This window comes from Stegostoma tigrinum, chromosome 4, assembly GCF_030684315.1.
Source record: "Stegostoma tigrinum isolate sSteTig4 chromosome 4, sSteTig4.hap1, whole genome shotgun sequence".
Taxonomy (NCBI): Eukaryota; Metazoa; Chordata; class Chondrichthyes; order Orectolobiformes; family Stegostomatidae; genus Stegostoma; species Stegostoma tigrinum.
The window spans coordinates 96,062,125-96,075,260 of record NC_081357.1 but is presented as its reverse complement, the minus strand read 5'-3'; the positions used below and the strand labels follow the sequence as shown (position 1 = coordinate 96,075,260).

Below are 13,136 nucleotides of genomic sequence, written 5' to 3'. Positions count from 1 at the left end.
ATTTAAACTCCATCTGCCATCTCTTTGCCCAAGTCACCAACCAATCTATATCTAGCTGTATCCTTTGACAGTCCTCATCGCTGTCCGCAGTTCCTCCAACCTTTGTGTCATCAGCAAAGTTACAAATCAGACCAGTTGCATTCTCCCCCAAATCACTTGTATTATCACACAAACAGCAAAGGTCTCAACACTGATCCCTGAGGAACGCCACTAGTCACAGTCCTCCATTCAGAAATGCACCCTTCCACTGCTACCCTCCGTCTTCCATGACCAAGCCAGTTTTTTTTATGCGTCTTGCAAGCTCACCTCTGACCCCTGTGACTTTACCTTCTGTATCAGTCTGCCGTGTGGGACCTTGTTAAAGGCCTTACTGAAGTTCATGTACACAACATCCAATGCCCTACCCTCAACAATCATCTTCGTAACTTCCTCAAAGAACTCAACCAAGTTAGCGAGACACGACCTACCCTTCACAAAACCATGTTGCCTCTCGCTAATATGCCCACTGATTTCCAAGTGGGAGTAAATCCTGTCTTGAAGAATCCTCTCCAAAAATTTCCCTACCACAACGGTAGGCTCACCGGCCTGTAATTACCTGGATTATCCTTGCCACCTTTCTCAAACAAAGGAACAACATTGGCTATTCTCCACTCCTCTGGGACCTCCCCTGTAGCCAGTGAGTAAAGATTTCCCTCAAGACCTCTCAGTATTCTGGGGTATAACCCATCAGGTCTTGGGAACTTATCTACTTTAATGTTTTTCAAAACCCCTAATACTTCCTCTCGTTTGATCACAACATGAACCAAACTATCTATACATCTAGCCTCAGACTCATCATCCATCAAGTCCTTCTCTATGGTGAATACAGGTGCAAAATAGTTATTTTAATACCTTGCCCATTTCTTCTGGCTCCACAAATAAATTCCCCCCCACTTGTCCTTGAGTGGGCCAACCCTCTGCCTGTCTCCCCTCTTGCTCTTTATAGATGTATAAAAATCCTTCAGATTTTCCATAATCCTGTTGGCCAGTGAATTTTCATGACCCCTTTTAGCCCTCCTGACTCCTTACTTAAATTTCTCTTGACTTTCTTTGTTTTCCACCCATGCTTTGTATGTTTCTAGCTTCGTATCCTTAATAAATGCTTCCTTTTTGTTTTTTATTTGGTGCACAATATCTCTTGTTATCCAAGATTCCTTAAACTTGCCATACTTATCATTCATCCTTAAAGGAACGTACCAGTCCTGAGTTCCCAGCAACTTACACTTGAAAGCCTCTCACATACCAGATGTTGATTTGATCTCAAAATCTCTGATCTCTGCCTCCAATCTACATTCTTCAATTCCTGCCTAATATTGTTGGAATTAGCCTTCCCCCAGTTTAGTACCTTCACCTGACAACTACACTTATCTTTATCCATCAGTACCTCAAAGCTTACTGAATTGTGATCACTGTTCCTGAGCTGCTCCCCTACTGAGACGTCAACCACTTGCCCAGAATCATTCCCCATTACTAAGTCCAGTACAGCCCCTTTCCTAGTTGAACTATCTCCATACTGCTTCAAGAAGCTTTGCTGAATGCTTCTTACAAAATCTGCCCCATCCAAGCTCCAAGCGCTTAGTGAACCCCAGTCAATATATGGGAAGCTAAAATCGCCCAAGACAACAACCCTGTATATCTTGCCAAAATCTGCCTAAATATCTGTTCTGTGATAATGGGAACTGCAGATGCTGGAGAATCCAAGATAATAAAATGTGAGGCTGGATGAACACAGCAGGCCCAGCAGCATCTCAGGAGCACAAAAGCTGATGTTTCGGGCCTAGACCCTTCATCAGAGAGCTTCATCAGGCTCTCTGATGAAGGGTCTAGGCCCGAAACGTCAGCTTTTGTGCTCCTGAGATGCTGCTGGGCCTGCTGTGTTCATCCAGCCTCACATTTTATTATCCTACGTATCTGTTCTTCTATCTCACGCCAGCCATTGGGATGCCAATAGTAAACCCCAAACATTGTGATTGCACCCTTCCTGTTCCTGAGCTCTACCTCGCTGTATGAGCCATCCAGGGTATCTTCCCGCAGTACAGCTGTGATTTCCTCATTAACAAGTAGTGCAACTCCCCTACCCCTGCTATATCCCCCTCCATCCTGCCTGAAATATCTGTATCCTGGAACATTAAGCTTCCAATCCTGTCCCTTCCTTAACCTCTGTAGTAGCAACAACATCATTGCTCCAAGTACGAATCCGATCTCTTAAGTTCATCTGCCTTACCTGTAATACTTCTTACAGATGCAGTTCAGTCCACCAGATCTACTTTGATCAGCAACCACACCTTACCTGCTCTTCCTCTGAGTCTTACTGGCCTTATTCTCTAGTTCCCTTTCAGTCCATTCACTGTTCCTGAGCTGACCCCCAATGGAAATGTCTGAGAACCTTTATTTTGGAAACGTTTGAGAACCTTTACATTTTCTTAGCATCCATGATTCTCTCCTCAGTAAATGCTGAGGCGAAATATTCATTAAAAATCTCCCCCATCTCCTATGGCTCTAAATGGCTATTCTGATTTTTAAGGGGGCATATTCTCTCCCTCGCCACCCTTTTATTCTTAATATAGCTATAAAACCTCCTGGGATTATCTTTAATCTTATCTGCCAGATCAATCTCATACCCTCTTTTTGTTCTCTGATTTCCCTCTTCAGTGTACTCCTACATATTTTACATCATCTAGGGATTCATTCGAGCCCAATAGCTTAAACCCAATGTATGCTACCTTCTTTTTCCTGACCAGGAAGTTGTATACAATTACAACATGACATGCCAGTTTTTATAATCTATGTCCTAACTGATTAAGGCAAGATGCTATATGCCTTCTCGACTATCATGTCCATTTACTTTGTCACTTTCAGGGAACTATGCACCTGTATGTCTAGATCCCTCTGTATGTTAATCCATCTAAACGTTCTGCCATTTAGTGTATGCTTTCCTCCTGCATTAGACCTTCCAAAATACATCAGCTCGCATTTGTCCAGATCAAATTCCATCTGCCATCTCTCTGCCCAAGTTCCCAGCCCATCTGTATTCTGCTGCAACCTCTAGCAATTCACTGCACAACCTGTAGCTCTTTGTGTCATCTGCACTAAGATAGAACCACCTGTGTCCTCCTGAAAATCATTATTATGCACCACTGAGCATGGTTCTCCAGTCCGAAAAGTACCCTTCTACTGCTACTCTCTGTCTTCTGTGACCAAGCCAGTTCTGTATCCATCCTGCCAGCTCACCTTGAAACCTGTCTAATTTCACCACTGTATGAGCCTGCCAGGAGGATGCTTAGACTGTGACGTCTGGTTCTGGACTCCATGGCCATCTTCCTGCAATTTTTTGAATATTATAGGTTTCTTTGAGATTCCCCTCAGTTTTTTAAACCAATCCAGTTTCACTTCATACATCAGTCCTGCCATCCCAGAAATTAGTCTGGTAAATGGAGGGATTGCAACAAAGACTTACCTGATCCATTAAGATGGGTTGTGACAGGGTGCAGTTTCTACCTGCACCTCCCTGTTGTGTATCTCTCAGAAGCATATGGTATACAAATCTACTTGCTCCTGAGATTTGTTTCTATAATTTGAACTATATTGTTCCTCCCAGTGGAGACTGGGAAGGCAAGAAAAACTTTGCAGTGTCATACTTTTTAAAAAAAAATACAGGTCTTTTTTCTCACTTACTTGGAACTCTCCTCTTTGCTAATTATGAAAGTAATGGAGTTAGGTATAGAACCTATTTGACTGAGTTGGTAGTTGCAGATAGGAGCAAGTGTGATGAAACCTCCAGGAATACAAATATTCAATAGAGTTGACAACCCTAATTGAAATTCTAAAAAAGCTATTTTATCTCTGATATTAGAACGTAGGTCATCAGTAGATAAACTGGAAATTCAGAAAAAACATCTTGACCCAAAGAGCAGTGAGAATGTGAAACTCACTTTAATTGACTATTATGTGTGCAGTTTGAGGAACAGCTGAGTGAACGTTGGTGGAAGGAGAGACTAGAGGGTTACGCTGATTGAGTTTGATAAGGAAGGCTCGGAGTAGGCTCAACATGGACAGCTTGGACCCAGTGCTCCTCTCACTGTCAGATGCTCCATCTAACAGACAGAAATTGTGATCTTAATATGTGAATCAAATTAAAAAGTCAAATATATCTGAAATAAATGAATCCATTATCCTGATTAGTGTTAAGACATCTGTGGGGATGTACTTCTTTGATTATTTTAGTGGATCTAACAAATTTATAAAGACTGCTTTGGCCGCAACTAGTGAATCATTTCCCAGTTGTGAATAATCCACTGAGGACAGAAGAAAGAAGAGTATTGACACTAAATGTTGTTGACGGTTTCTTAGTATTTTTGTCTCGCTTCAATCCTCGCCAGTTTCCCTAGACATGCTGATTTGAATGTTATTATTTAGGAGATGGAGAGAAATTTAAATGAAAAATATGGCTCATAGTGCCAAATGGCAGAACCCAAAACTGTGGGTTTGCAGTGGTTCACTTTTTTATGCTTCCAAGTTGTAGGTGGTTCATTTTATGTTCATAATGATTCCTTCATCTTTCAATTATTCTATGTCTAATTCTTCATTCAAATTTTTAATTCCTTTTTCAGTGAAAAAAACCAAACATGACTTTTCATGCAACCCTTATTATCCAATTAAGTATTTTCTTGTTTTCTGCTTCAGTGGCATTTCAAGCTGTTGTTGATTATACCCTGATTGAGCCGCATAATGAGACTTTGCTGTGAATTTTAATTGATGACTGTTACTAATGGATAACCCACTGATACCACAGTGCTGTGCAGGAAACATCGAAGGTGTACTTGTTCTTTTCATATCACTTTCATTTGTTGTCCTGATTGTGCACCAAAAATAGTTTGCAGACAAAATCATCCACGAGCTATATGGAGAAAAGATTGTGATCATCAGACATTGTGTTGTGTTTGTAATGTGCTTCAGAGTTTAGTGTACTCCATACGCTGCCACTTTTACGTCGGTGCACACCTACATCTTTGGGTCAATGTAATAATTATTGGTTATATTTCTGTAATGCAGTCCAGATTAGCGAGTTTTGAGAAGATTTGTAGCTCAGGTTGAGGTTCTGGATGTGAGTTTGCTCACTGAGCTTGAAGGTTTGTTCCCAGATGTTTCGTCACCATTCTAGGTAACATCATCAGTGAGCCTCCAACAAAGCGCTGGTATTATGTCCCGCTTTCTATTTGTCTGCTTAGGTTTCCTTGGGTTAGTGATGTCATTTCCTGTACTTTTTCTCAGGGGATGGTAGATTGATTTGGAGCTAATGTGTTTGTTGATGGAGTTCCGGTTGGAATGCCATTCCAACCGGAACTCCATCAACAAACACATTGATTTGGAGCCAATCTACCATCCCCTGAGAAAAAGAACAGGAAATGACATCACCAACCCAAGGAAACCTAAGCAGACAAATAGAAAGCGGGACATAACACCAGCGCTTTGTTGGAGGCTCACTGATGATGTTACCTAGAATGGTGACGAAACGTCTGAAAAATAACCTTCCAGCTCAGCGAGCAAACACACAACATCCAGCAGTCATAACACCAGCGCTTTGTTGGAGGCTCACTGATGATGTTACCTAGAATGGTGACGAAACGGCTGAAAAATAACCTTCCAGCTCAGCGAGCAAACACACAACATCCAGCAGTCCAGATTATTGCCTTGGTTTATTGGGAATTCATATGCTGCTAATTTGAACATGTTTCAGATGTATAAACCATGGATAAGGACAGAAGTGGGTCAGCAACACCCTCCACACAAGACTGTTCCACAATAAATAACTGATCTGTCCTTGAACTCCATTTACCTGCTTTTGATTCATTTAACTGCTTGTTGAATAAAAGTCTATGAATCTCAATATCTAAATCTTTTGTGGGAGAGAGGTTTCCAGATTTCAAGAATGCTTTGTGTGAAAAGGTATCCATGATGTCATTCCAAAAAACCTAGATTTAATTTTAAGATTATGATATTTGTTCTGAATTTCCCCCACCAGAGGAAAAAGTTTCTTTCTGTCCACCATTACAGCTTGTCTAAGCATTGTAAATTCTTCCATCATCCTTTTTAAAATTTTGCTGTCAGGGAACACAAGCCCTAATCTGAGTAATCTGTCCTGATAGTTCTACTCTCTTAGTCCCAGAATAATCTCGGTGAATCTATATTCCACCTCATACAACTCTACTATAATTTTTCTGAATGTAGCACTCTCCTTATAACCCATACAGTTTTGCATAAAAGCAATCCCTGTTAAATGTTAATCTACAAAATAAATGGTATTTGGCAAAAGAAATATTTATGATATCCGCATTTTCAGGGCAAAGTGGATAAAGAAAAGGAAAGTAGTGATAAAAAAGATAAGGAAGATAAATCTCCCAGCAAGTCTGCACGAGTCCATCGAGTTTCAAAGTCTCCAGCTCACCCAGTATCTTCAGACGTTTCACCAATATTAATTGGAGTAGGAACAAGAGGCTGTGAGCAAGACAATTCGACTGAAGGCCATTCCATTCTCAATGGAGTACAAGGTATGACTTTCCTTTCAAATAGAGCTGTAAGTGATGAAGTGATATATACTTCATGTTTGTTTTGAATTGTAAATTACTGCCTGAAAGTTGCATCATATTCACTCTAATGACTTATTTCAGAAATGACATATCATTGGCAGAGAATATTAAGCTGTAGATGCTGCTGTTAGCTACTGCGAAAAGCACACCTAAATAAAAGCACCCTCATGAATTTTACAGCTAATGTTATTAATTAGCTATCTTAGACTGATTCCAAGACCGTAATCGTACTCTCAGGAATTGTGGATTCATAAGGCTTGTGGTTCATGTAGTTCAGTGTAGTTTTTGTTAATTCATTCATAATCTGAGAATGTCACTGTCCGCAGATGCCGTTGGGAAGTTGGTAGTGAGCCGTCGTCTTGATCTGCTGCAAGTCCGCATGATGTAGGAACACTGGTTAGATCTTCCTGGATTCTGACCCTGTTACAACAGAGGATCAATATCCTGCTGCCCCATGCAATAATTTGTGTACTTACAACCCTAAGACTGTTTCTGTAGGCTCCTTAAATTGTACCCTTTATTTTATATTGTCTCTCCTCATTCTTCCTGCCACATATATAACTTTGTGTGGCTCTGCATTAAATTTAATCTGCCACATGTTTACCTGTTTTACCAAACTACATCCATTTCAAGTCTTCCATCATCTTCCTGAACATTTTGTGTTGTCAGCAAATTTTGAAATGGTTACAGATCACACAGTTTGCATTTTTATTGAATCTTTCATGATTTCGACATATTCCACAGGTGTTTTGCAGCCATTGAAGTACTTCTGAAGGGTAGGCACTGCTGTACTCCAGAAACAATGACAGCTAATTTGTATATAGCAAAATCCCACAAACAGCAATGAGATGAATGATTAGATGAAATGATTGTTCAGGGGATAAATGTTGGCCAGATCACCAAGGAGAACACCCCAGCTCTTATCTGAAGTAGTGTCATAGGATCTTTTAGGAGGACAGATGAGATATTGACTTTCTACCTCGTCTGACAATGTGAACTCCAGCAGTGATGTGCTTCTTCAATACTGTCCTGGTAGTGTAATTGTAAATTAGGGGCTTAAATCTATGTGGTGGGATTTGAAAATCTACAGTAGTTTGAGGCAAACCTGCTACCTGCTGAGCGACAACTGATTACATGTAAAACTGGCCCAGAAGTGAGAAGAGTCATCACCCGTCACCAAAAACTGGGTGAAAATGGATTTCTCGAACAGAAAAGGTGAGAGGTTGAAGGGCACACAATTTTCCCTCCATACCCCAATCAACAAAAGCTGTTTAGATGTGGATTGTGTCCATTTATCTCCTTGTGTTGCTTTTGAGATTGGAAAGGTCCTCTGATGTATTTATTTCTCTTGCTCATGTCTGTCAGGCTTTGGGACCCGAAGCTTTATGAAAATTGGGACTCAATGAAAGGATACCGGATTAACTCAACAGGCATTTGGTCTGGTAAATGATTATTGGAATAGTGCTTGGCTTCATGTCTTTTAAGTCATGTTGATTTATCTGTCTTTTATATTCTTAGGATGCTCTGAAGAGAGTGATGATGATGATGGCACCCAATGTGAAGCCACGTGGAGAAAAGATCCACAACACGACTCAACAATGCAGGAGAGGAAGGAGCAAGCCTTTCAGGACCAGAGAAACCTTCCTACTGCTGGAATGCCTACAGCTGGTGCCAAATTGGGAAGTATCTCAGACCCTCTGGAATGGGTAAGAAGGGGAAAATGTTCTGAAGATGAGGAGGAGGAAACCGTGAGATTGAAACTCACTGGTCAGAAAGAACCAACAGAGAGATGGGCAAAGTCGCATATGAAGCGTTCCCGGAGGAAAAGAGTTGGAGCTGAAGACTGGACGCAAAAGGGGTCACCTAACTGCAAGAGTGAGAGGTCAAAAGGCAAAGAATCTCCCCTCAACATTACCACTAGCAGCAGCAGCAGCTCGGATGAGGATAGTGAAAGAATTGAAATGAAGAGCTCCCCCACCAGAAAACACAATGGATTGCAGGAAAAGAGGAAACCTCTGCACACCACTTTGTTTACCAGTTTCTCAGAAATGCCCGAGAAAAGGATCAAGCTTTTAAATAATTCCGAATTAAGGGTTCAGAATGCAAAAGTGAAGGACCGGAAAGACGTATGGTCAAGTATCCAGATCCAGTGGCCGAAGAAGGTCCTGAAGGAGCTTTTCTCTGATTCTGATACTGAGACCACGTCATCACCACCTGTGGCACCAGAAGAGGCAAAGGCTGAGGGACCAACCAAGACTGCCAAAGAGGAGGAGAGGCTTCCAGCCGTGGAAGTTGAAACTGCACCATCACTTATCTCCCCTGTCAGACCCAACGAGGAGAAACCAGCTGAAAAGCTGGACAAGAAGGGAGAAATGCCCAGCAGTGGTAGCAACTCAGTGCTCAATACTCCACCCACCACTCCCGAGTCTCCGGTCTCAGTCACAGTGACAGAGGCCACCAGGCCACAGCCAAACACTGTGCTCACGCAAACCTTGGCTCCAAGCCAGGAGGAAGTCCAAAGCGTTAAGAGTGAAACTGACAGCACCAACGAGGTGGATAGTGTGACAGGGGAGCTGCAAGAAGGGCAGTCCGAAGGCAATGTCTCCCCAACAGGGTTTGATGCCAGCATTAGCTCCAGCAGTAGCAATCAACCCGAGCCAGAACATAAGGAAAAAAGTAAGTGATTGCATAGAAACAAAACTCAGAATGTTGCAAAGAGTTTGCCAGAAATCTTTAGATAACAAAGTGTGAAGCTGGATGAACACAGCAGGCCAAGCAGCATCTCAGGAGCACAAAAGCTGACGTTTCGGGCCTAGACCCTTCTTCAGAGAGGGGGATGGGGAGAGTCCACATTGATACCATTAGGCTGCAGGGTTCCCAAGCGGAATATGAGTTGCGGTTCCTGCAACCTTCAGGTGGCATCATTGTGGCACTGCAGGAGGCCCATTATGGACATGTCATCTGAGGAATGGGAGGGGGAGTGGAAATGGTTTGCGACTGGGAGGTGCAGTTGTTTATTGCGAACCGAGAGGAGGTGTTCTGCAAAGCGGTCCCCAAGCCTCCGCTTCGTTTCCCCAATGTAGAGGAAGGCACACCAGGTACAGTGGATACAGTATAACACATTGGCAGAAGTGCAGGTGAACCTCTGCTTAATGTGGAAAGTCATCTTGGGGCCTGGGATGGGGGTAGGGGAGCAGCTGTGGGGGCAAGTGTAGCACTTCCTGCGGTTGCAGGGGAAGGTGCTGGGTGTGGTGGGCTTGGAGGGGAGTGTTGAGTGGACAAAGGAGTCACGGAGAGAGTGGTCTCTCTGAAAGGCAGACAAGGGTGGGGATGGAAAAATGTCTTGGATGGTGGGGTCGGATTGTAGATGGCAGAAGTGTCGGAGGATGATGCGTTGTATCCGGAGGTTGGTGAGGTGGTATGTGAGAACGAGGGGGATCCTTTTGGGGCGGTTGTGGCGGGGGCGGGGTGTGAGGGATGTGTTGCGGGAAATGCGGGAGACGCGGTCAAAGGCGTTCTCGACCCCTACGGGGGGGATGTTGCGGTCCTTGAAGAACGTGGACATCTGGGATGTGCGGGAGTTGAATGCCTCATCTTGGGAGCAGATGCGGCGGAGGAATTGGGAATAGGGGATAGAATTTTTGCAGGAGGGTGGGTGGGGAGGAGGTGTATTCTAGGTAGCTGTGGGAGTCAGTGGGCTTGAAATGTGTATCAGAGATAATGGGAACTGCAGATGCTGGAGAATTCTAAGATAATAAAATGTGAGGCTGGATGAACACAGCAGGCCAAGCAGCATCTCAGGAGCACAAAAGCTGACGTTTCGGGCCTAGACCCTTCATCAGAGCTCCTCTGATGAAGGGTCTAGGCCCGAAACATCAGCTTTTGTGCTCCTGAGATGCTGCTTGGCCTGCTGTGTTCATCCAGCCTCACATTTTATTATCTTGGGCTTGAAATGTGCATCAGTTTCTAGCTGGTTCCCTGAGATGGATACTGAGAGGTCCAGGAAGGTGAGGGAGGTGTTGGAGATGGTCCAGGTGAACTTGAGGTTGGGGTGGAAGGTGTTGAAGTGGATGAACTGTTCGAGCTCCTCTGGGGAGCAAGACGCGGCTACAATACTGTCATCAATATAACAGATGAAGAGGTGGGGTTTGGGGCCTGTGTAGGTGCGGAAGAGGGACTGTTCCACGGAACCTACAAAGAGGCAGGCAGAGCTTGGGCCCATGCGGGTGCCCATGGCCACCCCCTTTGTCCTTAGGAAGTGGGAGGAATCGAAAGAGAAGTTGTTGAGGGTGAGGACGAGTTCGGCGAGGCGGATGAAGGTGCCGGTGGAGGGGGACTGGTCGGGCCTGCGGGACAGCAAGAAGCGGAGGGCCTTGAGGCCATCTGCATGAATAATACAGGTGTATCGGGACTGGACGTCCATGGTGAAAATGAGGTGTTGGGGGCCAGGGAATTGGAAGCTCTGGAGGATGTGGAGGGCGTGCGTGGTGTCACAGATGGAAGTAGGGAGTTCCTGGACCAAAGGGGAGAAAATGGAGTCCAGATAGGTAGAGATGAGTTCGGCGTGGCAGGAACAGGCTGAGACAATGTGTGAACCAGGGCAGGCAGGTTTGTGGATTTTCGGAAGGAGATAGAAGCGGGCGGTGCAGGGTTGGGGAACAATAAGGTTGGAGGCTGTGGGTGGGAGGTCCCCTGAGGTGATGAGGTCATGGATGGTGTTGGAGATGATGGTTTGGTGCTCGGGGGTGGGGGTCATGATCAAGGGGGCGGTAGGAGGAGGTATCGGAGAGTTGGCGTTAGCCCTCGGCGATGTAGAGGTCAGTGCGCCATACTACCACTGCGCCTCCCTTGCCTGTGGGTTTGATGGTGAGGTTGGGGTTGGAGCGGAGGCAGCGGAGGGCTTTCCATTCTGCGGGGGAGAGGTTGGAGTGGGTGAGAGGGGTGGAGAGGTTGAGCAGTTAATGTCTCGATGGCAGTTGGAGATGAAAAGGTCGAGGGAGGGTAGGAGGCCTGGGGGTGGTGTCCAGGAGGAGGACTTGTGTTGGACGTGGGAGAAGGGGTCAGTGGAACGAGGGTTAGGCTCCTGGTTAAAGAAGTAAACGTGGAGGCGAAGGTGGCAGAAAAGCTGCTCGATGTCCAAACGTGACTGGTATTGCACCCACACATCAACGAATACCAGTCACGTTTGGACATCAAGCAGTTTTTCCGCCGCCTTCGCCCCCACGCCTACTACTTTAACCGGGAGCATAACCCTCCCTCTGCTGAACCCTTCACCCACCTCCAACACAAGTCCTCTTCCTGGACACACCCCCAGGCCTCCTACCCTCCATTGACCTCTTAATCTCCAACTGCCGTCAGGAAATTAACTGCCTCAAACTCTCCACCCCTCTCACCCACTCGAACCTCTCCCCCGCAGAACGGGCAACCCTCCACTCCAACCCCAACCTCCCACTATCAAACCCGCAGACAAGGGAGGCGCAGTGGCAGTATGGTGCACTGACCTCTACATCGCCGAGGCCAGATGCCAACTCTCCGACACCACCTCCTACCGCCCCATTGACCATGACCCCACCCCTGAGCACCAAACCATCATCTCCAATACCATCCATGACCTCATCACCTCAGGGGACCTCCCACCCACAGCCTCCAACCTCATTGTTCCCCAACCCCACATGGCCCGTTTCTATCTCCTTCCGAAAATCCACAAACCTGCCTGCCCTGGTCGACCCATTGTCTCAGCCTGTTCCTGCCACACCAAACTTATCTCAAGCTATCTGGACTCCATTTTCTCCGCTTTGGTCCAGGAACTCCCTACCTCCGTCCGTGACACCACACACGCCCTCCACCTCCTCCAGAGCTTCCAATTCCCTGGCCCCCAACACCTCATTTTCACCATGGACGTCCAGTCCTGATACACCTGTATTCTTCATGCAGATGGCCTCAAGGCCCTCCACTTCTTCCTGTCCCGCAGGCCTGTCCAGTCCCCCTCCAGCGACACCCTCATCCGCCTCGCCGAGCTCGTCCTCACCCTCAACAACTTCTCTTTCAATTCCTCCCACTTCCTAAGGACAAAGTGGGTGGCCGTGGGCACCCGCATGGGCCCAAGCTCTGCCTGCCTCTTTGTAGGTTCCGTGGAACAGTCCCTCTTCCGCACCTACACCGGCCCCAAACCGCACCTCTTCCTCCGTTACATTGATGACTGTATCGGCGCCGCCTCTTGCTCCCCAGAGGAGCTCGAACAGTTCATTCACTTCACCAACACCTTCTACCCCAACCTCTGGGCCATCTCCAACACATCCCTCACCTTCCTGGACCTCTCAGTCTCCATCTCAGGTAACCAGCTAGAAACTAATGCACATTTCAACCCCACTGACTCCCACAGCTACCTAGAATACACCTCCTCGACCCACCCTCCTGCAAAAATTCTATCTCCTATTCCCAATTCCTCCGCCTCCGCCGCATCTGCTCCCAGGATGAGGCATTCAACTCCCGCACATCCCAGATGTCCAC

At 45.8% G+C, this 13,136-nt stretch overlaps 1 protein-coding gene across 3 annotated transcripts in view; it reads left to right on the top strand.

Annotated features, from left to right (window-relative positions):
- The window catches only part of arid4b (AT-rich interaction domain 4B), a 189,830-nt gene that overhangs the window by 153,198 nt on the left and 23,496 nt on the right, over positions 1–13,136 (top strand). For all 3 annotated transcript variants that reach the window (XM_048531756.2, XM_048531758.2, XM_048531759.2), the window contains 2 exons: positions 6,380–6,587; positions 8,145–9,302. In XM_048531756.2, the coding sequence (XP_048387713.2) occupies positions 6,380–6,587; positions 8,145–9,302 (1,366 nt within the window). The remainder of the gene's footprint in view (positions 1–6,379; positions 6,588–8,144; positions 9,303–13,136) is intronic.